The following is a 27152-nucleotide window of genomic DNA, read 5'->3' as shown; positions in this document are numbered from 1 at the left end:
GACCGCGGTCCAGGCAGATTCAACGGTCTTTCCGTATATTCACGATTTATTGTTATCTGCTTACTTATGTCGTCGGACTTCGTACATACAAACGTATGCTAGATCTGTGGAAGCTTTCATTTAGGTTTCGTATTGTTTTCTCTGCTGTCCCTCTTTCGCCCTTGGTGTTCGCATTGAAATCATCGTTATAAGACGAACTTGGTCTTTTTTTAATCAGGTCTAATCTCAGTTTGGAGGAGGAGGTGGAGAAGGACCAAAGGGGGTTCCACTTTTTGGTACAGGAGGAGAGGAGGGGGATAGTGGAGAGAGCGCTAGAGAGAGGGATGGAGAGGGAGACGTGATGCAGTCTTAAATCTTAGAAAGAGTCAACAGCTGATATGAAATCACATATACGTTGAAAACAACTTACTGTCAGTCTCAATTTCATTCAACCTGTTTTGTCACTTTTTTCTCGTTTCTGGCGAAGCACAGACATCGCGAAAGGTATCGGCAGAACTGCTCCGCAAGAGATTTTGTGGACAGACCGCGGCGTTTTGAGCCAGACTGCAATAGCAAGTCTCCTGGAGCTCCGAGGCTGACGAATGTTTCTGATGGAAGTCACTCGCGTTAAAAGTGAACTGAAACATCCAGAATGACGCCGAGGTGTTGACGGCCTGGATAATCCTTTTCGCTTTCCTTTCCCTTCAGCAGAAGACTTTCTTTTCAACAAAATGTTCGCTGGGCCACAGGCCGTCTTGTTTTAAGGTTCTTTTTTGCTTCCGGTATCACCGAAGAAACCAAGTCGCGCTCTCTCGCCCTTTCTCCCACTCACAGTTTTTGGAAGCTGAGCTTTTTTTAAAGGAAAATGGGTCTTTGAGACTGTTGGCAAATTTCCCTGCTCCACAATGGTACGTGCTGTGTAAATCAATATTTAGCTCTTCTTAAAATACATTTGAGTGGTTTTTAACAAGTATAATTTTTCTGTTTAGTCACGAAAACGTAATCGCGAAACCTTTTAGAGTTAAATCAAATATTAAAAAAGTGGAATTAAAGTATGACAGAATCTAAGTTAGTTTCGATGCGACTCGAATCTTAATATAGTTTTCAGGATTTTGGTGTGGATCTGATGGATATTGGTTGAACTTTTTTGCGCGCGCGTGTCTGTATGAATGTGTTCAGATGTCAAATGATTTATGTGGAAGTAATTTTTCACTGAAAGGTATTTCAACGTTGGTGAACTGGACCTAAACTTTGTCACCGTACTCATTTCAATAGTGCCCTCTGACTGCCCAACACCTCTCCGGAGCCCTCGTCACAGAACACTTTTCTCAAGAATTCAAGCGAATCTCGCCTTTAGCTGTAGGTCTAGCCCCCAGTTGCACTTGTCAAGTTTCTTGTTAATAAGCAGAGCACGGCACAGTGCGTTGCTCGCCACTTTTTGCTTTATATGTATATACATCCCAATGGATTTATATTTGCAGCATATAGGCACCTTTATAAAATCCCCCCCCTCCCCCCACTTATATAATATAGCCTAATATTTAGACCACACTTGGGATTATTAAACGTGGACCCTACAATAATTTATCTTCAGTGTAGTAGGCTAGTAATATAAATAATAATAATAATAATAATAATAATAATAATAATAATAATAATAATAATAGTAATTGTTCTTGTTATTATTATCCTATTATTATTCTTATTACTATTCTTCTACATCTTCGTATTATTACCATTATTATTAGTAGTAAACTAGTAGTGTTACTGTATTTCAAGCTGATTACAAAAGACTTGCTAAACCATGTTTTGCTTTTTTAAGTTTAATCAAAAAATGTTTAATTTCTGCAACATCGTCGTAGTGCTGTCATGTATGGTACCGAGTCGCAAAGGTAATAAATGAACGATCTTAGAGTAGGTTGAGCAGAGCACACGGCGACAATTGCAGTTGTCAAACTTGGCCGAGGTTAGAGAGAAGACTCCCCGCCCAGTAAGACCATACAGAACGTAGTCTACATGTGACGGCAGCGTGTTTTATTGTCATAAACGTCGCATATGCATTTTTAGACTGTTTGTTGGATACATTTCAATCGTATTGTATTGGAGTAAGCTATTAAATCTTCCTGCTTGAAATGCTTATTGTATGATTATTATGGCTGTAATAACGTCGACATTGCCACTTTATCAATTAGCATTCTCATTGCGTCGTTGATGACACTATTGTCCACAACTATAAAAAAGGAGGGGCAAATATGCAAATATGTACCGTAGCCTATACTGGCATTATTACTCCGTAAAACGCCAACGGACTTGTTGTAATAATAGCCTAATAACAAATTACCTGTAGAAGAAGATGAAGTTGATGACGAAGAATAAGGAACTCTAAACCTTTAAAGATCATAAAAAAGTCATTCCTGAATTATGCCGATAGCATTGTTTTTTTGTAGTTTGTTCAGTTGAAATCCACGTGTGTGTGTATGTGTGTGTGTGTGAGAGAGAGTGTGTCTTTGTGTGCATATGGTCACATCCTACTTCTTCTGCTGGGGTATCTTGGGATCTTAAGGGGGGGTTCACAAGTTGCTTCTTTATTGGTCTCCTTTTGGTCTAAACATTACATTGTTTTGCCATTATCAATGTAATGGTGTGGTATTAGGCCTACTGGACAACAACCAGAACAAAAGTATTTCTTCATTTTTATTTTTTCAAATATTTCTTTACAAGAAGCAGCTTCTGCACATACAGACATTTTTTTGCCTTATATAATATAATAAACAATAATGGTGCTTCTACAGTAGGTCTCTATGTCCAAGTAGCAGAGTTCAGTTGGCTCGTATTTCCATGCACTCTCAAAATATAAAATTGTATGTAAATAGTAGCACGGGCCCTCATGTCTTTTTCTGCTTTGTAACCGGTCCAGAAAAAGCACGGCATGTGTTTGGTCTGTGAGGAGAAATACTAACCATCGTTGTGTTTTCAATCCTGTGCAAATTGTAAATAATGACACCCACAGATGAGATGTTGATGCCGCATTCAAAGAGTGGGAGAGACTGGCCGCAAAAAGATCAAATGTTGGACGAGAGTTGTGCGCACCAGGCCTCTTTTGGATGGCAACGGGGATGACGCAATACTCTGTGTTATTTATCTTTTGGTCAGTCCTCCTTCCCTTCTCTGTGTGCTTCCTCTTCTTCTGTGGTCTGTGGATCTTCCCCACTAATTAGGGCTAGAACCTCTCTCATGAGAACAAATATACAATGCGTAAGTGCTGCACATTAACAAGCTCACCTTTGTTCCCTGCAAATAATGTGCTACATTTAAAGCTTACATTATTATGCAGTCATAGCTTATGTAGGCTACTTTTACAGACCTCAACACATAAACAGTAGCTGGTGCAAGTAAATTATTTGGCTACTGTCCTGGCATTCAAGAACAATATGACATACTACTATCTGAGATGTACATTTTCATTATTATTCATTGATATAAATTTGTTCAAGGGCTCGATTATCTTGACTTACTCAATGCTTCACAAAGCGTGACGTGTGTAGTAGAAATATCTATGAATGAATCCAACATTAGGCCTGATTTGAGTGCATGCGTGCACTGTGGGATAGTATTGCATATACTACATTTGCAATTTTGCAGCATGGACATGTTTAAGGTTTAGTTCTGTGATCTCTTTCTCTCTCTCTCTCCCTCTCTCTCTCTCTCTCTCTTCTTTTCTTTTTTCAAGACGAACTCACACGAACCCAGGACATACACGATAATACAAGTATCTGAACTGTTGTGATTTGAGGAGAGCCGGCAGGGTTGTAAATTGTTGTTGTCAAAAGCAAATGAAAAGGCTTGAGAGTTTTAGATGCTGAGCTGTACAAGCACAGGCAAGTGCAGGTGTGTGTGTGTGTGTATAGCACAGGCAAGCGCAGGTGTGTGTGTGTGGCACAGGCAAGTGCAGGTGTGTGAGTGAGAGAGTGAGACAGTGGGAGGTGAGGTGAAGGGGACAGTCGTGACAGGAGGGACTAGGAGCTCAGAGGAAAAGGCTTAAACGAGGGAATTTATTCAGTAGCCCGATGGTCCTGTCCATGTCGCCATTTCAGTCACCCTGAGAAAAAAGAGCCTGCAGCCTCCTTGCTTGGTGGCTTGACTCTCCCAATAGCTTCCCTGTTTAGGAGGAGAGGTGTATGACTCTCTCAATGGCCCCCCTGTTTAGGAGGAGAGGTGTGTGACTCTCCCAATGGCCCCCCTGTTTAGGAGGAGAGGTGTGTGACTCTCTCAATAGCTTCCATGTTTAGGAGGAGAGGTGTGTGACTCTCCCAATGGCTCCCCTGTTTAGGAGGGGAGGTGTATGGCTCTCCCAATGGCTCCCCTGTTTAGGAGAGGTGCATGAGTCTCCCAATGGCTTCCCTGTTTAGAAGGAGAGGTGTGTGACTCTCTCAATAGCTTCCATGTTTAGGAGGAGAGGTGTATGACTCTCCCAATGGCTCCCCTGTTTAGGAGGAGAGGTGTGTGACTCTCCCAATGGCTTCCCTGTTAGGAGTAGAGGCGCATGACTCTGTGCAGGACATCATACAGTATCACTGCAGGCAGAGGTAGCTTATTACTGGCTAGAAGTCGGCTGTGGTCACTAAGGCACACCTGCATTCCTGCCCGGAAATTGTTTTATTAATTTTTTATTATGCCCTTATTTACTTGTGCAAACTCACCAAACCATATCAAGCATCATAAACAATGGTTCGGATTCAGTGCACATTTGCCCTTAACTTTGGCTCGTAAGGAAATGCAAACGTTGGTTGTTGATTGAATTCAGGCCATTAGTACTTTGGTCCTGTCATCCAAATTCAATAAGAGAAAAAGAAAGACAGTGCCTGGGATTGACAGTGATAGCATTCATATCAGCCCAAGGTTATTCAGTGTTATTTAAACAAACAAACAAAACAAAAACATTTTGAAATGTTTCAACTAATATGCCTCCCCACTGTCTTAGATGCTGTTGCCTTTTCATGCATTTTGGTTTAGCAGTTATTTGGCAGTAAATTCCCACGAACAAATCATAATGAGGAATAAAAACAATGGTACTAATAATAATTACAGTGCTAAAATATATGCTGATTGTTGTGCGGCCAAAATGACTGCTTTGGGAAGTACAAGGAAATAGCAGATGTGTGTGTGTGCGTCTGCATGTGTGTGTGTGTGTGTGTGTGTGTGCATGTTTGCTTGTGTGTTTGTATGTATGTGCATTTGTGTGTGCCCATACATGCAAACGTGTGTGTGTGGATTTGTGTGTGTGTGCATGCGCATACATGCGTGTGTAAGTCAGGCTCATAGAGAAAGAAATGCACATAAAATATATATACGTATATGTATATCTATGTAATGTATGTGATATAACTCAGAGAAGTGGCTGTTTGAGAGGGTGGAGTGCATACTACTACATTATCAAAACAGTCACAGAGGCTGTCACAAGGCCATTTGATTTATTTCAGGGGTGCGAGGTTGTCTGTGATTAATTCTTGCTTAAAATGAAAACACATTTTGGCTATTGATACTTTTTTAGTTCAGAGAGATTAAGATTTGCTTCTTGCAAAGATTAAAATTTGTTTCTTGCAAATGTCCAGTAGGAAGTACTCTTTGGCATATATTAATACGTATGTTTCATGTCATTCGGATAAAGTAATTTATCTCAGTTAATTTGTTCTAGTTCATTTATTTTAAAATAGGTCACAATGCCCTGCCTTAAAATATTTCTATTCCTCCTAAAATGTTAATTAAGGGCGGCCTCGAGATTTCTGCTCTGGGCTGCCCATATGGACTGGGCATATGTTCTGTGTATATAGAAAATGATGCAATATATAATTAATTCTGTGCTTAATAATAATGTATATGTTACAGACAGGAGTGTGTGTGTGTGTGTGTGTGTGAGAGAGAGAGAGAGAGAGAGAGAGAGAGAGAGAGAGAATGTGTGTGTTGGGGGGTGTCAATAAAAAATAAACTTTAAAGTGTTTCCTTTGCACTCATAATAATTTAATGTGTTCCTGATTTAGAATAACAACGTTTTTTTGGCTGCCTTAATTTTTGAGGCCGAATCTTTATACGATTTAATTGCATCATGCCGTAGATTAACAGACCTCACACTGAAGTTTAGTCAAAGCAGCGGAAACCGAGTCACGGCCACAGAAAAGTGCCGGACCGATCCACCAATTTATTCAGCCATTTAGACTTACCCATACTGTAGTACTTCATCTGCCATTGGTATTTCTGCCTGTTAGCTGGCAAGGGCATTTCAGTTCAGGAAGCATACATAAAATAGATCCCGCTAAAGCAGGGCTAATGTATTGAGAGCCCTGAGATTCATTGAATGGCAGTGGATGCAGATGCTGAAGTAGGTGGCAGATACCTGTGCAACAGGGAGAGCGCGCCTCAAAATGGCCACCTCCTTTGGCTATTAGTTCTGTAGCCTGCCAGGTGGAAACATAATATTTAACTTGAAAAATGATGCATTTATGTTAAAAGGGCAACTGTGTAGTGTGTCAGAATATATAAAAACATACTCTACGGGCACCAAGAAGCCTCTTTTCAAAAGAGAAATGCAACAGAGTTTTGAAAAAGCCTCTCATTGCAAGGGATATGAATAGCCTGTATTTTCACCACAAGTTCGGGCAGCGTGGTTTGCCAATATCTGGATCTTATTATACTTCTGTGCCTCTGTGTGTGTGTGTGTTTGTGGTGTGTGCAGATGATTAATTGTAAGTACATGTGTGTGTGTGTGGGTGACGGTGTGCCTTTGTTGTGTGTGCACACGCATGTTTATGCGTGTGTGTGTGTGCTGGTCTGCGTGTGTGCATGTGTGACTGTGCATTCGTGTGTGTGTTAGTGCGTGCTTGTGCGTGTGTGCGTGTATGTGCAGTGTTGCGTGTGAAAGAGTCCAGACTACACTAGATAGGTTTAGAGTAAGTGTGAAATTGGGTTTGGGCTCGTATAATTGGTATGTTTCAACTGTGAAAGTTGTGAAATGAAATAGGATTTCACAGGATTCCGTTGGTCTGGGATTTAGGTTTCCTTTCAGCTAAGTAGTGTGGGTTAGCTTGATCCAATCGACAGTAGAACTGGAATGGTTGCTTATTCACTGCCCAAGGCCCTGCTGGTGTGTTCCTCAGCATACAAATGAACTACTTTGAATGGGGGCGACTCTTTAAAAAATACCTTTCAACCCTGATCAGAGAACGCAACCTGTGTGAATTTGTGCTGCCGCAAAAACACGATAGCAAATTGAAAAGTTGATAAAAATGAGAACAGCTGTGCATTTCGTGTATTATTTATCTTTTTAACAGTGAATTTTGTATGGCAACACACAGCTTCCATTTACATGAAAAGTTAAGTATAATTTGCAGCTCGACGGACGACTTTGATTATGAAATCAAAATATGATTAAGCCTCTTCACTATTTATGATGCCATTTCAGTCTGATTGATTATGAAATATGACATAAGTGGCCTGTGTGTGTGTCTGTGTCTGTGTGTATGAGAGAGAGAGAGAGCGATAGAGAGATTTGAATAAGTAAAGCCATTTTAAAGAATCAGCCCAACTTAATTCACCAAACATATAATCTGCTGTTCTATATATAGTTATTAGTTATATAGTGTTGTATATTTAATTTCCTCCAGCAGCCCAAAAGGCACAGACATGGCACACAAAATGCATATGAATAACTGTTATGTTACATTTCATAAATGTGCATTTTATGAACGACTGTGATGTTACATTTCATAAATGTGCATTTTATGAACGACTGTGATGTTACATTTCATAAATGTGCATTTTATGAATGAATCTTATGTTACGTTTCAGGCGACCGAAACGTTTCTGGTGAACGAAGACCCCTCCCGAGGCCCCGGCCTTCCAGAATGCTTTGTAGTGTCTGATTCATACAGGGTATGCATACTCTTTTATTATACCTTCTATTATTACTCTCACACGTGGTATTGAAGGTTTTATTATCATTATTAGTTTGTCTTTGGTAATAACAGCGCCATCCCAATGCGGTGCGTAGCTGACTTATCTCAGCTGCGAGTCATTACAGTCATTATTGCCACACGCACTTGAAAAAGCTCGCAGGTTTGCCACAGGACCCACTGTCACCGGCGGTGACATGACAAAGCGCCACCTGGATATTTCCAAACGCAGTCATTATTCAGGTGCGCAACCCCTGCGTGCCAGCTAGGGCCATTTTTCTTTCTCAGACGCTGGAGAGGAATCTACGGCGAATTATTTTGCATACTACAGTTACATTTCCCTTGAACTGAATAAATCCTCAACAGGACTTTCAAGGTCACAGACTTAAAAGAGAATGCGATAAGATAATCACTCATGTACTGTACAAGACAAGGCCCTTAGTCTTCCGAGGAATGTTTCTATGGTACTTTTTGTAGAGACAGTCTTGTGCAATGTTCTTCGAGAGGGGTTGTCATGTGATAATAATAGCATGTGATTGCATTTAATGTAATATTCCTCCAAAAATTGGAAATCCTGGAATTATATTTTGATAATAAATATACTTTTTTAATCTATTGATTATATTATGGTATAAATATATACATATATTACTAAATATATGTATATATTTGAATGTAGTCTGCCCAGTAACTGCCATTATGGTTTTTACACTTAAGGAAGATGAATCCTATAAGTGGTTTCCCTGTTACATGACACTCATGAATTCTAGTTGTGAACATTTTGTACCCAGTCACACAAAATAACTGTCAAAATTCGTTCCTCTGCACACAAGGTTATTACCCACATTATGCAAAATCTTTTATTAAAAACAGGACCCTCCACAAATAGTGAGTAGCAATGTGTGTTTGACTGTGTGAAAGGGGAACCATCGCCCATCCAAACTGCAGCCATGACCTGTGGTTCTCCAGCGTGTTTTTTAATGAAGGATTTACCCAAACAAACCGCAAAATGTGGGGCTCATTTCGGGGCAGCGGTTGATGCGATACCGTAGATAAGGGTTTGTGTGTGCGCCAAAATCAGGCTTCTTCAATTAAAAAAATACCTCCCAAGACCACTCTGTAACTGTGTGCATTTTGTGGTCACATGACTTACTTTTTGTAACTGAAGAGAGGAAAAAGACCCAAGAATAATACAAATTTGGCATTCTGGAGCACTTTGCCGGAGATGTGATTTGTGGGCCTTCACTGAAGGGCGTGGTGTGGAGAAGGGGTTCGCAGAATTCGTTCTGTGTATACTTTAACCTCTCTCTCTCTCCCTCTCTCTCTCTCTCTCCCCTGGCTGCATGCAGTAATTGGCCACAGAGCAGTTGGAGCCCTGTGTTTCTCCTATAGTGGCCTGCATTTCTCATACACTGAGACTCAGTCTTTGTAGGTCTGTAGAATTGTAATGCCAACTTTCAAACTTGGCTCCACGCTATTACAATGACTTCACCCCAACCCCCTTCCCCCCCCAGAGCACGCTCAAAAACTTTAGTCCCTACGAAGCTTAAACGCGCAGAGGATGAAGTTTGAGCACTGCTCTTTCTCCATACGCTGAGCTTTCCAAGTGCGCTTGGCCTCTGTGTTCGTCCAACTGTTATTTGACCAGTTTCTCTGTCTGCATCACTCTCTTCCCATCTATTTCTTGATGAACACAACAGGGAAGCACAGTGTTTCGCAGAATGTCACTTCAGTGTTAAGTTCATGAGCATCCCATAGTGTATTACGCAGGACTTATTGCAGTATGTTCCTGTCTTGGCGAATGATTTTCCTATCTTAGCCTGTCCAACTGGCACCAAAATACAATTTAAGTGGGAATATGTAAAATGGCTTGGTACTCACAGGGAGTACAGTTGGTGCTATTTAAAAAAGTCTTATACGGTGCTGTATGGAACGAATGCCTACTCAAGCATCATTAAACCTGATATAAACTCATGACAGATGGTATTCACTCTGAAAAGGTGTACATATAGTATGTGTGTCGATGTGGGACTTTGAATTGCATATGAGCAATTCAAAGATAGATAGTAGGCTATTTAAAACAACTGAAAAGCATATATATAATGGAAGGATTGTTGGAGCCAGACATGGTGGTTCGAGGATCTCAGAAACTACTGATCTCCTGGGATTTACAGGCACAACAGTCTCTTGGATTTGCAGAAAATTTGTGTGAAAAACAGAAAAAACTGTCCAGTGTCCAGTTCTGTATGCGAAAAAACGCCTTGTTAATGAGGGAGGTCAGAGGACAATGGCCAGATTGGTTCAAGCTTACAGGAAGGCTACAGTAATAAAGTTGTCACTATATATGTGGTAGAAGACGTAAGACTAGCTTCTGCTTTGATTTGTTGAGTTTATAGGGCTCGACTTGATAAAACACACCACTAGTGGTTTCAGATCACCAAGCACCCTTTGAGTTTTCAAAGGGACGTCACCTGGATAATGAATTGCTATTATTATTATTATTATTATTATTATTATTATTATTATTATTATTATTATTATTATTACCCTTTGTGCATTTCTCTGTTACAAAAACTTTGTTTACACACTTCCGTATTTCGGTAGTTTAGTAACTGAATCCATAATCAAATATTTTGCGATATAAAATCACATGCATATATATTTATTTCAGCCAACAACACGTTATGCGCCCGCGCGCGCGCACAGACACGCACACATGCACACACACACACACACACACACACACACAGTGGTCGCTCGTTCTGTCTTTTAAAACGTACGATTGAATGCACGGGTTGGGTTTTTGCGAGTACGAAATCTTTTGGCGGAATATCGCAGTTTTGTTTTATTTATGTGCAGGAATATTCTAATCGTGCAGTGCTAAACTTCTAAGGGCAAACTATGATAATGCAATAACACGGAAATAATTCAACAAGCATTCCGTGCCATTTTCACCAGTTGCAGCATGGTGACAACAAATTAGGCCAATGAGCTGATATGTAAATATGTGGTTGTTATGAATTGATTTTACTGGAAATATCTACATGTTTTAATATAAATGGTCTCGTCGCTATTGCTGTTGGGATCAGAGAGAGAGAGAGAGAGAGAGAGAGAGAGCGAGAGAGAGGGATAGAGAGAGAGAGGTGGGAGGGGGCGAGTGAGAGAGAGAGAGAAAGAGAGAGAGAGAGAGAGAGAGAGAGAGAGAGAGAGAGAGAGAGAGAGAGAGAGAGAGGGCCAGAGCGAGGGCGAAAGCGAGGAGCGCGAGCGAGAGAAAAAACTTTTTCCCAAAGTTTGTGTAAGCTTTCACTTTCAGCCTTCGAGGCGGGGTTACCAGTACAGCATGGACTGAGGGGACGGCGAGCGATTGCAATGCAGCACTACAGCGAACTTCCATCCAAGTTAAATAAGCTCTCTTATTTCTATTTCTAAAAATAACCATGTACTCCCCGTACTGCTTGACACAGGTAAAATATTGTTTATTTTTTAATAAAATGTCTTAGCTTTCGGATGTTTAGTAGCCTTCGTGATGCTATGTTTAAGTCGTTTTGTGAGCTCCTTTTCGCTGTCCGCTCTTTTCTGATAGTTTCCCCCCTCTCCCCCGCTCCCCTTTCTTTGGTGGCATCTTTCCAAACGGCTTTCTTGTGCGTTTCATTGCACATGGTTTGAGGAGAAAATGGCGCTTCTCCCAAATCTATTTTATATAAAAAGGAGGGGACAAGAAGAAGAGTGGGACTGGAGTAGATTGATAGAGGGAAAGTGGTGTAGGGATATGTTCTGAATGTAATTGAAATTAAGTGTTTGGTGTGTTTTGGAGTGTACGGTGTCGTGTAGATGGAGTAACGTTAAGGAGGGTTTTCGGTGTAAAGCTGGATCTGTGAATATAAGGCTGCGGTAGCTGAGGTGGGTGACTGTCAGTCTGTATTCCCGTCAGTCAACGCACCGGAGCTACACGGCTACTCTCGCGTCCTTTTAAAATGTGGTGCATTACAGCGTATTTTCCATATAAGAGGTGTTTATTAGCACAGTCTATGTATCCGACCCTGTAAGATGGGAAAACACGGACCGTATTAATTCAGTTTGAATTAGAAAAAAAAAATGAATATGGAGTAGAATATTAATACATTCAAATGTTACAGATGTGTGTATACTGCTATTGACGATAGGTTCACCCCATAGAATAATGACGGAATAAACTTATTCTGACTGCTAGATTTAAATAATATGATGAGACTCTTTTTATAGTTAACTCGCCTGATGGGTGTGACTGTATGCCATCCGCCAGTCCGTAGGACTATTAAAATGAATATTTATCAATTTCATTTCAGAAAAGAAAGCTTCATGGTCATTTGAAAAATGTTATCTCAGCGAGATGAATAAGTGACAGCGCAGGCGCTTTCTGGTTAGTTAATTATAGCATACCAGTAAATTCTAGGACTGCACATTATTTTCTTAAAACTTCAATTTTATGGTAATCCTTTTACAGGTATTTAAAGAAAGTCCTCAGTGACAGCCATTCGTCATTGGTCCGGTTATCTTAATTATCCTTCGATTCTAATTTATCACCCCATCATCTGTGACCTTCCTTAATTCGCTTAAAAGGCCTATGACTATCGGTGCATCCATAATCGCATCCAGTGTTAAATATAGCCCTATATGTTAGTGGGATTCAGTATGCTTTTCACCTATAGACCGACGTCATACAAACGTTCAGCAAACAATCAGGATGTAAAGCGTTTGAACCATCGTTGTAAAATAAAGTAGATGCTACAAGCCAGTGGTGGTGCAAAGATTAGGCAAAATAAATGTAAAACGTCTGATGATATGTTAACATGTTATCTTAAATATGCTCCTATAGATATTAGAAACCTGTCAAAGTGGTGTTTTTGTAATATAGTATCACCATATATTGCTTTCATCGTAAAATGAAATTTCCTTCGACCCCCATAACTTGTCTTGAATACCGGGACACACATGGCAGTTCTGGGCAAAGGCCGCATTAATCCCTCCTGCCTCTTTTTTTTTTTGGTAAGTAGCGCTCTGTCGTAAACAGCTTCATGGCAGCGACACGTCTTCTCTTTCAGCACATTTCAGCTATTTATTTTTGTATGTATTTGTGCGCATTTTTGACGTTATTATGTTTTCTATTTCCCCTTGTTATCAGTAGGCCCGACCATATTAATGTAAAACCGTGCTTAGGCTGCAGACATGGACACGAAACTTATATGCAGGATTACAACGTTTGAGTGTAGAAATGGCATACTTTAGATACTTAATTTATTGCGTCGATCGCTTGTATTGCTTTATTTTCGAAGTCTTGTGGTACCTTTAAAAACCTAGGTACATAATAGGCCTATTGCCGTTTTAGCTGTTTTGCATACTTTGTTTTTGCTTTAACTTTTTTTTATTGCAATCAATTTAATTTGTTTATTTTTTTTGGCAATATTTTCAGTTGAAAATGAATACTAAACTACCAATAGGAATAATCATTTTAGTAGGTTCACTACCATACCCTATAGCTCACAATACAACAGAAGAGTAGGCGAGTACATATATTCGAAATTACGTTTGGTAAAGCATGTCCGTTCACTTCAGAAAATACATGCAATATGGTTCCGGTTAAAACGTGCAGAGAAGACTGTCTTCTCAGCGCACCTCTTCTCAAAAGTAGAGCAGTCATGACGATTCGTGTTGACTAAACATTTTCAGTGTAGGCCTAATTGCCCAGTGGGGTTCAATTTGTGAGTTAAATTAAGATGATCCTCAATTTGATTATCAAACATTATTATGAATCAGCTTTGTGAATATTTTAGTCCCTTTGCCCCCATCTGCCTACACTTGCCACATGTATCTCTGGAGTTAAGTGAAATTTCATTGCGAAAATTTGCAAACAGAAGACAGTTTTTCTCACGGTCCACATATCAAAGTAATTCCTTCCCATGTTCTATATGATGAGCGCTGGGCGTTTTGCGGGTCTTTTTATGCCCTTCAGGTGTGTCGGGAGTTAAATTATTTATATGTGTAATACCGATAGCTTCAAGCTCTCTTTCCATAATCCGTAGTTACAAACTAAACAAGCTAGCATGTTTCAGAAGGAAACAGCACATGTTTTAGTCACTGAGTATCAAGTAAAACAACACTTGATAATTAAATTAATAAATCAAATCCCACAACAGCCTACTATTACGTCGATTGCAGCCAGAATTATGTTAGGCTGAAACGTAGCCTACATGATAGTCTTTTTTAACCTTACAAAAACTTTCTGTGCAATATAAAATATATAATTACTGCTCAAATATGTCTTCAAAACTATTCCACATAGATCTCAACATTGTAATGAGGCCTGTAAAAGCACGCTTTCCATGAATTAAAATGACTTCAGGCCTACGCTTCTGCGCCGCACGTAACACACAGCCTTGAATGTAATGTAGCCTAGTTTAACAATCAATTAAAATAAAACGGAAATACAAATAGGTCTACTTATTTTAACATCTTACTCTGTATGCCTTTTTATTTGAAAACCATTTCTGAAATAAATCATTCAGGTGGCTTCCGGCCTCGTGCCATGGTAAAAGACCAGAAAACAATTATGCTTTTTTGTTCCAATATGCAATATAGAATACCTGAAGTCTTTGTGTGATCACTTGGCAGAAAAATGTGAAGTTATGTCAAGAGAAAAGGCAGCAAAATGCTTTGTTAACCTTCAACATCTACGACTGAGTGCCTATGCGTTCGTATAGAAGTTCTCAGACGCCTCTCTAATCCGTCATATTGTCCGGAGATGGCACTTTTGTGAATTTAGTTGATTTAATTGTTGTCAATAATTTAAATCGTTGGGGCCTTTGAGTTTGTTACGAATGTAAACAATTGACAATGAATTATTAACACTGATAAAAGCTTTGCTGGAATGGGCAACATAGATGTGGATTGTGTGGAGGATGCGTAATGGAATCAAAATATGGAATGCCAAATTTGTATATTTGCAAAGTGGAATGGGACATTTAAAAGCAAAGATGGGGGCATGTCCCGTCTTTGGGGGTTAAAACACATCTATTTGCAGTCGATTTACATGGAATTTTAATGAAGGTTGCGAGTCAAGCAGTTAATTTAAACTAAAAAGAAATGCTTGTGTTTATTATTTTTTTAAAGTAAAACCACTCGGAAAAATATGGGCATGTTACTTATACAAATAAGACTATATGCAGAGAAGGATATTCAAGGCTGTAGTATCCTTTTAAAGAGATTTTTGAAATCCTGCTGGCAGCAGAACTGGTAAACATGCAAGGTCTTCGAAACTTTCCAAAGCGCTTCAAAAGAACAAAACACCATTATTTATAACACAGTAGTTGTTGTATTTTGCATTTACCCATACCCGCTGTCATGCAGCAATTCATTATCACAATCATATATTATACCTTATGTACTTTTTTGACTCATTTAAAGTTTTGTACAGGCGTTGTCATTATTTAAGGTTGGCTAAACTACTTGGAAATTTCAGTTTGGCCGGTGTGCACGTTGTTTATGTACATATTAGCCTATAACATGAACTGTGTTGATTTTACTTTTTATTAATAGCTATATTATAGGCTAAATCTTCCCTGTTACTATCCTGTGAGAATAGTACAAACACTCCCAGGTTTACGTCTGTATAAAAACTAAGAAATAAGAGACCCGTCGCTCAGTCACCCATAGTCTCTGCCAAATATATTCGGGCGATTACAACATTGTGATCGCGGAGCAACTTTTTAAAGCTGTAAAATACATTTCAGACGGGTCAAGTTTACGCTGTTTTCAGATTTAACGTCGCAGTAGACTACACAATGTTAAACTTGTAACTCATGGTTTAACCTATTTATAAAGACGGCCGCATATGCCCTATAGGATTAACGCGCACATTTAGAGTAACACTTTTAAAATAACCACGAAGCTAGAAAGCATATTTCATAAGCTTGCATGGGCTACATGGTTTTGTCTCTAGTTTGCGTCTCATCTTTCGCTTCTCGTTAACCATTTCCGTTCCAAATGTAAGTTCCCTTCAGACTCTTTCTAACTAATCTCGGACTTCCTCAGTTTATAACTCGGTGCACCGTGTATCTCAGCCGTAGCCTAATTGTTCAACCGAATCAATTCTATAGCACACTATAGTTTGATTTTACCAGCGTGGACTGAATTTCTTAATGAGCTATGCCTTCTTTAGAGACTCGAAACTCTAATCGGCAATGTCTTCAGAGTCTTAAAATACTGCTTTAATGCATGTCACCGAGAGAAGGTAAAAGAATTGAATGAAGACAGAGCAGGAACCTGCTGTCTGCGTGTTTAACCCTTTCGCACACAAGAGAATGCAGTGGAGTTAAAGACGCGCAAACACAATAATTTAGGGTAGCCTATATTTCCCCATTTCATTTTCATTTAATTCATTTCTCGTTTCGACGCGCTTTGTAAAGTGCTTGCCTATTGTCAGTTATTCAAAAACAGTTCTTCGGCTCCTTAAGGCTGATGATGTGTTTTTTCAGGGGTGGGCCTATTGACTCGTCATGACTCGTGAAGTGCCAGATTTTTATGCCGTTAACGGTTATGCAGAAAATGTTAGCTATTTTACATCTGTCAAAGGTTTATATTTAACTATAGTCTTCTCTAGGCTATAATATGCGTTTCATAATTGTAGCTTTAAGCCGAAGCTTTCATGCCAATTTTCAGCTACACCTAGTTTACAAAATGTAACAAAACAGCAAGACTTAATCTCATCCCTTCCCATTCTTACTGGCTAATTTCAGTCATTCTACAGATTTAAAATGAATGAGTAGCCTATTTGCACGTATAGCAAAGATGCACATTACCCCTCAACGTAAGTTATATTAAGTTTATTGAAAAATTAATAATAACAATCTTTCCTGCTATTTTGTCACTGGGATATTGTTCTTTCCTATTAATGGTTGTCCTGAACCCGGACAAATGCAATTAAGCACGTGTCATATTTCCGCAAGCTACAGAACATGTTGTGTAAATATCTGTGACCAGCGCTGGCTTCAGGACTTCTTGTTGTGGTCAGGCTGCAAAAACAAACGAGAACTGTAGAGGAATCTCAAGGGTTTGTATTGCTACTACATTTGCGTTACTGAGGCATTGTCAAATTAGCGCGTTAATTAAAAAGCGAACATAGCCTGGCTGCAGCCAAGGTGACCTGTTTTTTTCTGTGTGACCCAGGAGCCGCACAGCAAAAACAGCACGGACTTCCAGCAACAGCAGCAATGTGCGAACCAGGCGGCCATGTTGAATTAAATAAACCTTTTTGTTAATATTTTCGACTGACCGCCCCGTCCCACTGTCCATTGTGGAAAGTATGTCCCCACACCGCCCTTCTTTAGCGACATGCTCTGTGAGCTGTACCCCACTGAGAACAACAGTTATATGCCCTGTAAAGCAGCACCAGACCTTGATTTGTCTTTCCTTGCCCTGTCTCACTCCAGGCCTGGAAAACAGCTCGGAACAGCTGTCTGTGGGATTAAAATATGCCAGATTCGCAGTCTGGCAAAAACAGAATTTGGGGGTTTTTAGAATGAAAGGCAAACATTTTACAATCGTCCTGCCCCTGACCTAAGGGTCCACTCTCAAAATCTTTATTACAATCAGACATGCCCAACGGTATATATGATTAGTGAACGGCACTGTTGTGGGTCTCACTGACTCTTTTTCTGTGCTGGAAATCCTATTACACAGACGACAGACCCCCATTAGACTGCTGTGTGATAAAGTAGTCACCATGGACGACACCTGGGAAATATCTGTAGTGGAGAGCTCTGTCTGACATTGTGTACAAAACTCCTCCTACATCTTGGTGTTTAAATAATATTTCAGCCAAATATTAGGGATTGCAATCTGTTTTCATGCGTTATTCATGCTGTAGGAATGTCGGGTAAGGACAACCTTCGGTGGAGTGGACTGAAAGTTAAGACGTGCATTATTACTTTTAAAATGTTGACGTGGGTGGCTGGGTGGTGGTGAACACTAAGCCAGCAGATCACTCCGTTGGCCTGTGACAGTGGCAGCTCCTGTTACACAGATGATTCTGGTCTTGCCGATTGACTGTGTCCAGGTAGAACAGCTACCCTGTGTCCTCTGGACTTATTCATGCCAGGCTTCAGAGGAATCTGCTGCTGGATCATCCCAAAGAGTAGGAATCATTTTCATCTGTTTGCTGGGAGCTGCATCTTTGATGACGGGGCATATGGTGCTTGTAGTATTATATGTAGAGAGAGCTCCCTGCATCCCTATTGACCAGAAAGAGCTCCTCACCTATCCCACTCAGTCAGTAGTTACTTACTAGTGCCCCAGTACGAACTTGGTTAATGTGAAATATTCTGCAACTATACCTTTTTTTTTTTACACAACAGATCTCTCTAAAAGCAAGTTTCGTGTAATTCCAAGTGTCCAAGGAGAATGGATTATTGTGCTTGGCAATCACCGTCTTCAAAAAAAGAGCATATGGGCTGTACTACTGCTTGTGTGTGTTGTGTGTGCGTGTGCCTGTGTGTGTGCCTGTGTGTGTTTGTGTGCCTATGTATGTGTGTGTGTGTGCCTGTGTGTGTGCGGCTATGTGTGTGTCTGTGTGTGTGTGTGCGTATGTGTGTGTATGTGTGTGTGTACAGTATATATGTGTGTGTGTATATGTGTGTGTGTGTGTGTGTCTCTGTGTGTGTGTGTGTGCGTATATGTGTGTGTGTGTGTGTGTGTCTCTCTCCCTCATCCCCTGTCCCTCGATCTCCTCAGCGGGGACTGGGTTTGGCAGAGCTCTGGACAGTAGTGACGGCCCCATTGCGGGCTTGTGGCTGATGTGTTGTGCCGTTGCTGTGGCTACGGAACACACACATACACATGCACACGATCACACACGATGCATCATACTCAATAAATACACTCACACAGTAGGGGGGGGGGGGGGGGGGGGGGCACTAATCAATCCAGTGTGCTAGATGTGAAAAGCCTGAGAGAGCAGCTCCATAAACATACTATTTCACACTGCCGTGCATACCACCAAGAGAAACACGGTGCATACGGGCCTTTCCTGGCATCCCGAGGAGCTCTTATGTCCCTGCATAAGCACCCGTTCTGGTGTTATATCTAAAGAAGGATGAGGAGATGGAGAAGAGGAAAAGTTCAGGACAGTATATTCCTGATTTTATGAAATGGAGATTCCTTTCAGTCGTTCCTTTCAAAGACCTCAAATCTAGCTGCTTTTTACACTGGGCGTGGTCGTGGGCATGTACTTGTCAGTGGTGACTAATGTACAGGTGGACGTTTGTCTGTTTCAGATTTTGCAGTTGATGGCTGACAAATATTGCTCTCATTCCATCTTCTCTCATGAAATGTTTTTGTTTCAGGTCTAGAGTAAAATTGATTAGATGAGTAAGTAGCCAAAAATAGTCTGCTGTCTTTTTCCTTCATCTTATTTGAAATTACCGGAGTTAAACCCAGATTCTGAGTCTTCTGCACTCCAGTGCAGTAGGTGGTGGTATACAAAAGTTTCCTTTGTTAGAAACCTATCAATAACTCCACCAAAGAGGAAGACAGGGAGCTTTTGAATCGATTGTTGGTTAGAGGGAATCATGGGAAGTGTAGTCTAGTGAACATCATGCCACATCACAGGCATTGACATGTTACTTGGAAGCATCTGGAAGCAATGCATTCCTGTCCATATAAAACCTGTCAATTTGTGGGACTGAAACTGAGCTGTTGACTGCAATACCAGGGGTCAGTTACTAGCCCTGGCAAGTAGGCACTTCTCCCCTTACCGCATTGGCTTTCCCGGACTGCAGGCCCCGACGACCCAATACAGTTTGTCTCCCCAGGCCCACCAAGGCCAGCTGTGGAATGTTTTGCCATCTTCGGTGCTTCAGTCACTTGCCAAAATGTCGGAAGGCATAAAGGAGTCCTTCTTTCCGCAGGCCGGTGCAAATTCTGGGCTCCTGGAGATGTGTAGGAGAGTTAGGGCTGGGGTGTGCGGCAGGGGTGTGCGGAGGGGGTGCAGGGGTGTGTGGAGGGCGTCGGACTGGAAGGAGCTGCAGCAGCAGGAAGGCAGAGCAGCAGCAGCTGGGTCAGTTAGCCTCCTCCGTTATCGCCATGCGCGAATGCGCTCGTCCGAATGTGAAAGGGTTGCTGCGGAGTGGCGGGCCTTTGCTGTGGGAAGATGAGCTTTTTTCGTCCACTGCGGTTTTTTGTACATGGAGCGGAGAACGGGGCAGTGCAATTTAGCTTGAAATGACAGCTCTGCTCAAGAGCTTCAAAACGAAAAAAGAAACAAAAATAATTCAAGCTCATTCAAGTGTACATGTACACATGCTCAGGTTTGGGACATATATGGTTCATTACAGTGAGGATGTAGCCCATGACCTGCCAATTCAAATTAAAATAGAGAAACTCAAGCCTCGTTGAGGGCAGCCTGACAGTTCTTGGTCTTTCCCTAAAAAATGATGTCGCACTGTGTTGCCACTACAAGGCCCATGAACACGTTGTGACATGGGCACTTATCTACCTACAAAAGATCAGTGTTTTGTACTCATGGAATTACCACTGTCAAAAAACCGTAGTTTCTGTGCCATTAATTGACAGCATATTGACCTCCACATCCGACGCTGATTAGACTTTAACCCACGTCAAAATATTTGGTGGGTCCTCAGTTCCTCTGGAATTCAAGAGAATGCAGGCCACTGGCCTGGATAATAAAAGTCAGGCTTCACAGCTGGTACAAACAACTGCGTTTCAGAGATAACCATTGGAGTACTTACTGCTAGACTGAGCTCTGCACTGTACATGATGGCATGTAGGGATCTTATAGAATAGAAAGCATTCAGGGTCAGGTCAGCTGCTTGTCCATGGCCCTTCCTCAATGAAAGTGAACTTGGTGGGTGCTCTGTATTGAGTGAACCAAAGCCAGTGTGGAGCAGTAGGCCAGTTTAGGGGAAGTAGTCTGCTTCACTTATCCACTGCAGAAGGTCACTAACATTTGCCCTAGTGCTGCAGTATGTGCACAGGACAGGGGGGAGGGGGCATTGAACAGTGACACACTGCTCTGTAAAATGACAATTTTCATAGGAATAAGTGACACACTGCTCTCTAAAATGATGATTTTCATAGGAATAGGTGACACATTGCTCTCTAAAATGATGATTTTCATAGGAATAGGCTGAAAGATCTAAGTAGATCCATAAGCAAACAAGAATCCTGTTTAGATGCAACCAGAAGTACTCCCCACATACACACACACTCACATACACACACACACACACGCGCACACACACACACACACACAAGCACACACGCAAGCACATGTGCAATCACACACACGGGCACACACACACACACACACACGCAGGCACACACACACACACGCGCACACACACACACGCACACACACACACGCAGGCACACACACAGAAATACACACACACACACACACGCAGGCACACACACAGAAATACACACACACTCACATACACACACACACACACACACACACGCACACACACACACACACACACACGCAGGCACACACACAGAAATACACACACACTCACATACACACACACACAACCACACACACACATGCACACACGCGCACACACAGACACACACCCACACACAGACACACACAAGCACACGTGCAAGCGCACACATTATGCACGCATGCACGTAATCCCTTCCAGCGCACACCTGCACACACTTCCATTGGCGCGGTGCAGGTGCGCGTTCTCCATTGGTGGGTGCAGGAATCACACTCTGCAGCACCTGACCCGACTCCAGCAGGGTGTGTGTGGCAGCTGCGGTGGTGCCAGCTCCTTGTCGGCCTCTTAACCCCCATGCCACTGGGCCCCTGGGGGTCCCCCCCCCGCCCCCCCGCCCCCCACACACACGCGGCTGTCAAAGCCCACTGCATTAGCACATTCCTCTGCACCTGGAGAGACAATTACACAAATTAGCACATAACTGCGAAAGAGTTCATTTTCTTTGTGGGCCGTTTGGCTGGGGAATGACTGGGCCGGCTCATTGTTCGGCTGAATCACACTGCCGCAGCGGGCCGGCGTTTCTCCTGCTTATTTTCCCAGATTTTTATACTGCAAGCATCTGTCCGCAAGCAACGGACACACTCATATCAAGTTTTAAAGAGGTTTGGGTTTCAGAAGGCGAGACTTTAGTGCGCAAGCACAGTAAAATGTCCAGTATTAATTAAACTCTAATAACACCGGCCATCATAGACTCAAATTAACTCAATAACAGTTCATCTCTATAAGATTTAACACTAAAGACACTATACTGTGAACCTTTTCTATATCAGACCCCAAACTAAAGGCAGTATCATTATCCATAAAATCATGCAAATCATTATTAATAAACAAATACTTATTCTTTTTGCAAAGGCTTAACTGAAACCGCATTAGTTTCACTTCTGCAGCAGAAGAGTTAAAAGAGTCGAACGGGGTGTTCCTCTCTTGGAAAAGGGATTTACGTAAGACGGGGGACTGAGAAAGGGAGAGGAAGTAACAGTAAGAGTATCAATAACTGGGCCTGACGCTGGGGTGTGTTTGTCAGCGCTGTTTGGCTGCTCCATCCAGAGAGGATCGCTACAACCCCCAGGAACAAAGCGCGCGGCTCTTCGGAGGAGGACGTTGGCCCGCGGCCAGCGGTATATGTGCGGTTGCGTAATATACCATATCGTTACCTTAGGTGAACTCTGAGGAAGGCCCACAGCTGTGAATACACAGAGAGGCCTGCTCTGGGAGAGAGAGAGAGAGAGAGAGAGAGAGAGAGAAGGGGGGGGAGAGAGAGAGCATGTGTATATCTAAACTAACTTATGAGTGTCTTAGCGCTGTGGCTGCAGGCTACGGCTGCAGAGAGAGTTACAGTGGAGAGCTGAACAGGGCAGCCCTGTTTCTGACTGTGCTGCAGAGAGAGTTACAGTGGAGAGCAGAGCAGGGCAGCTCTGTTTGACTGTGCTGCAGAGAGAGTTACAGTGGAGAGCAGAACAGGGCAGCTCTGTTTGACTGTGCTGCAGAGAGAGTTACAGTGGAGAGCAGAACAGGGCAGCTCTGTTTGACTGTGCTGCAGAGAGAGTTACAGTGGAGAGCAGAACAGGGCAGCTCTGTTTGACTGTGCTGCAGAGAGAGTTACAGTGGAGAGCCGAACAGGGCAGCTCTGTTTGACTGTGCTGCAGAGAGAGTTACAGTGGAGAGCAGAACAGGGCAGCCCTGTCTCTGGCCGTGCTGATGAACACAGAGCTGTTCTCTGCCTCTCCACAGTGCTCGGCTGGGCTGAAGGTCAGTTACACTTTAACTCTCCTTTCAGTGGCTTCCTCTCCAGCACTGCCTCACTGTTACTCTCATAAAAGGCAGAAGAAAACAGTCACGCTTTTGTGCTCCAGTGTGTTGTATCTCCAGCGTTGGCTCAGTCTGGATTTACGTCCAGGAAACATGCAGCCGCGGGCACTTATGGTACAGGTGCAAAGCTATACGCATTATCCCTGAAATGACGTACATTAGCCCGTAGCACCTCACTCTGATCAACATTAGGGGAAAAAAGGAGAATGACATTTCACAGTCTTAGAATATATAAGTTTGCCAGTGTTGTGTATGTCTTCTGGACTGTTTGTGTTTGTGTGTATGACAGTAATGGCACCAGGGGAATGTACTAAAGCAGCAGGATGTAACAGAGGTACGTATTCTGCATCTACACAGCTCTACCAGAGATAGTGTGCTTGCTGTGGTAAAGACCAGGGGGATGATGTCACTTTCCGTAGTGGATTCTCACATACCCTTTCATGTTGTTTATCTCCACTCTCTCTCTCTGAACTCCTACGACCTCAGTAAACATTCAGACATTGAATGCACGCACATGTATGCACAAGCAGAAGTTCATATATTACCCCACTGCCGCCCGAAGAGGCCGCACATGTAAACACACATGCACACGCGTGTACGTAGCACACTGTCTGCCTGAGTGCGGTTAGCGCCATATGGGAAGCATCAGAGAGCCGTGAATCTGCCCGTCCTCAGCGAAGCACTACTGCATTTTTCTGCTTTTATGTCATTATTAAAACCACGCGGAGGTCACCGCTTTCCGCTGCGTGCCTCAGTCAAGCCTCCCCCAAACCCTACCCCCACCCCGCCAGGAGGGAGATACGCTCCACGCTCCACACGCCGGCCTGACCCACGAAGGGCAGGCAGGTGTCAGGAGGCAGGTGCAGTGACCTCGGTTTACCTTTCCCATTTCACCGAAACAAAGATGTGCTTCCCATTATTCTAGACTCTGGACTCAGTGTAACGAGTTAGAGATTTAAACCCCGGCCTCTCACTCGTCCAAAGAGGTTTGATGCCTTTTGTGTTCAGACATGCTCTTCTGCTTACCACTGTTGTAATGTGTGGTTACTGTCACCTTCCTGTCAGCTTCGACCAGTCTGGCCCTCCTCCACTGACCTCTCTCATTAGCAAGGCGTTTTTGTCCCTGCAAAACCACTGCTCACTGGATGTTTTTTGTTTTTTGCACCATTCTCTGCAAACTCTAAAGGCTGATGTGCATGAAAATCCCAGGAGATCAGGAGTTTCCGAGATATTCAAACCACCCTGTCTGGCACCAACAATCATTCCATGGTCAAAGTCACATTTCGTCCCCATTCTGACATTTGGTCTGAAAAACAGCTGAACCCCTCGACCATGTCTGCATGCTTTTATGCATTTGGTTGCTGCCACATGATTGGCTGATTAAATATTTGCATTAAGAAGCTGGTGGAAAGATCTACCTAATACATTGCCCAGTGAGTGTATATCAGATCAATAGAAGAAGAAGTAATGACATCAGAACTGACCATTAGCTCATTAGTGAAGGTTGTGGTGGACTTATCTGACGTCAGAGAGTCATTCTGGTCAGGCTCATAGTACAGTACGGTCATGATCTTGGTGAGTGAGGTGCACTCTTACAGGCGGTGCACACAGCAGTAAAATTCATCCCACATCAAACTCCCAGGCACCAAACAGGGTTCGCTTCTAGTGGTTTTGCAGGCGGTGCCCGGTGCAGAAGTGCTGGCAGTTATCCGGCGTGGTGGTAACAGCAGTTTTCCTCAGGCTCCTGTGAAGCTCAGCTGCGTTCAGCGCAAATATCTCCCACTTTATCGGGAAACCGCACTGGAAAGCTAATAATGGGACTGTTAAATCGCTCTGCACTTTGGAGTAATTGAGCGCGTTTAAGAGTCGTCTGTTTCACCAGGCTTCATTTCTTTCAAAGAGCGTTCTCATGAGGCGGTTTCGGGGCCTTGTGGGAAAGCGTCTTCGGGGGCCCCCGCGTTCTGGGGCCTTAGCTCTGGCTGCTGCATTAATCTAATAGGATTTCACCCATTTATAGTGTCTCTCACAGTGCAGTATCTTACAGCATCTCTCCCAGTACAACCAGGACTGCACTAATGGCGACCATTGTCCTCATTGTTCAAGATGGAAGATTGTCGTAATCTATGTTCCAAGACAAATTGAAGTCAATGTGGATCAGCTGGAATGAATAAGGATGTTGACTGTCTCCCCATAATTCCATTATAATTGTTTTTGATTGTTCTTTCTCTACTCGTTCGGTCATTATTCCAGTGAAATTCTTGCACATGTGCAACTTCTCACTGAATGAAATACATGCCCCCTGCTGGAAGCATTTAAAGCACTAGTGTGTGTGTGTGTGTGTGTGTGTGTGCGCGTGTGTGTGTGTGCATGTGCATATGTGTGTCTGTATGTGTCTGTGTGTGTGCATGTGTGGCATGTGTATGTGTGTGTGGATGTGTGTGCGTGTGTGTGTGTGTATCTGTGTGTGTATTTCTGTATGTGTCTGTGTGTGTGCATGGGTGGGGCATGTGTATGTGTGTGTAGATGTGTGTGCATGTGTGTGTGTGTGTGTGTGTGTGTGTGTGTGCATAAGGGGAGATTGTTTTAACCGTTAATCACACTGTGTTTGTGCAGGGGTGGAGGGAACAGACTGTCTCAGGGAGGTGTATGTCAGTTTGGGGAGGCGAGGAGTGATGGTGTGATGGAGTTTGTGGGTTTGCATTTATTGACTTAAAGACCCTGGCAGCTCTGGCGTGTGACGCAGAGGAGCATAAAGCTGGGCTCCAGCCCTGGGGAATGTATGTCTCAGGACAACATCGGTCTAATTACGCTGATATAAGCCTTCTCTGGCCACTTTCATTTGTTCATTTTTGGGGAATTAGGTTTTTATGGTGGAGCAATAAGCCAGCAGCACTCAGAAAGTGTAATGTAAGTTAAAGACAAAGACAGAAAAGTCATATGTACGTAGAAGAAAATGGCACCAGCGTTTATTAAAAAAATTATATCGAATGATATCCTATTTTAAGTTCATGGGATACAAATTTAAATTTAAAAGCTGTACGCTGTTCAGTAAAGATGCTGGCACATGTATGCGCAGAGAAAGAAAACAACAGAACAAAAGAATCGGACGAGAGCTGATGAGTGTTATGTGCGAATAAGGGAGTGCTAGTGTGTGTGTGTTTGTGTGTGTACACGTGTGAGTGTATGCGTGTGTGTGTGTGTGTGTGTGTGTGTGAGTGTGTGTGTGTGTGTGTGTGAGTGTGTCTGCGTGCATGGTTTGTGGGGTTTGGGCCAACTTCTGTTGTCTACGGAGGGGGCGGGGTCATCAGTGTGTTTGACAATCAAATTCTGTTTACTTTTTGGTTTGCTTAAGTGTATCACATAGGCTCGCTGGCTCTCACACACATTCACCTACATGTTCTGGAAATGTCTACGTACGGAACAGTTTGGTGCACCGTTTCTTTCCTCTTTTTCCCCCGATTCCGATTAAAACAGGCGATACGCACGTATCCGGTTTCTTCGGGGATATGGAGGAATGTTAATGCATCATAACCATATTATAGCACTCATTCATGTGCATAACGAGCTCTTATCGGGAGGATCTGCTCCGTGTGAATGCCTAACATCCTCACACAAAGCACAGCGAAAGGAGCCGCGTTTGTCGACCTCTGAAAGGCCATCTAACGTTTTTCCCCGGGAGGGAAACTCGTCACTGGTGGGGTTTCAGCTGGTACAATTACTCCTCTGTTAAAACAATAATACATTTGTCTTCAATAACCTAATTCCTGGACTCTGGAAAAGAAACAACACAAACACAAAATCCTATAATGGCTCAAATATTTTAGTTCAAGTGACGGCTTTGTTTATGTAAATCTGGTGCTCA

The 27152-nt window shown here is 42.5% G+C and overlaps 1 protein-coding gene across 16 annotated transcripts in view; it reads left to right on the top strand.

Annotated features, from left to right (window-relative positions):
• The first annotated feature begins 385 nt into the window (after positions 1-385).
• The window catches only part of LOC133122141 (nuclear factor 1 X-type), a 142549-nt gene continuing 115782 nt past the window's right edge, over positions 386-27152 (top strand). For 5 of the 16 annotated variants that reach the window (XM_061231892.1, XM_061231893.1, XM_061231899.1 and 2 more), the window contains exons 1-2: positions 390-887; positions 7822-7905. In XM_061231892.1, coding sequence (XP_061087876.1) covers positions 885-887; positions 7822-7905 — 87 coding nt within the window. In that variant the 5' untranslated portion in view covers positions 390-884. Of the gene's footprint in view, positions 888-7821; positions 7906-11168; positions 11390-27152 lie in introns of those variants that run through there. The other 11 variants (XM_061231901.1, XM_061231900.1, XM_061231895.1 and 8 more) reach the window with 9 other exon arrangements.

The sequence above is a fragment of the Conger conger genome, chromosome 2 (assembly GCF_963514075.1).
Source record: "Conger conger chromosome 2, fConCon1.1, whole genome shotgun sequence".
NCBI classification, from domain to species: Eukaryota; Metazoa; Chordata; class Actinopteri; order Anguilliformes; family Congridae; genus Conger; species Conger conger.
Note: the sequence above shows the minus strand (reverse complement) of the source record. Positions and strands in the feature narration are given on the sequence as shown.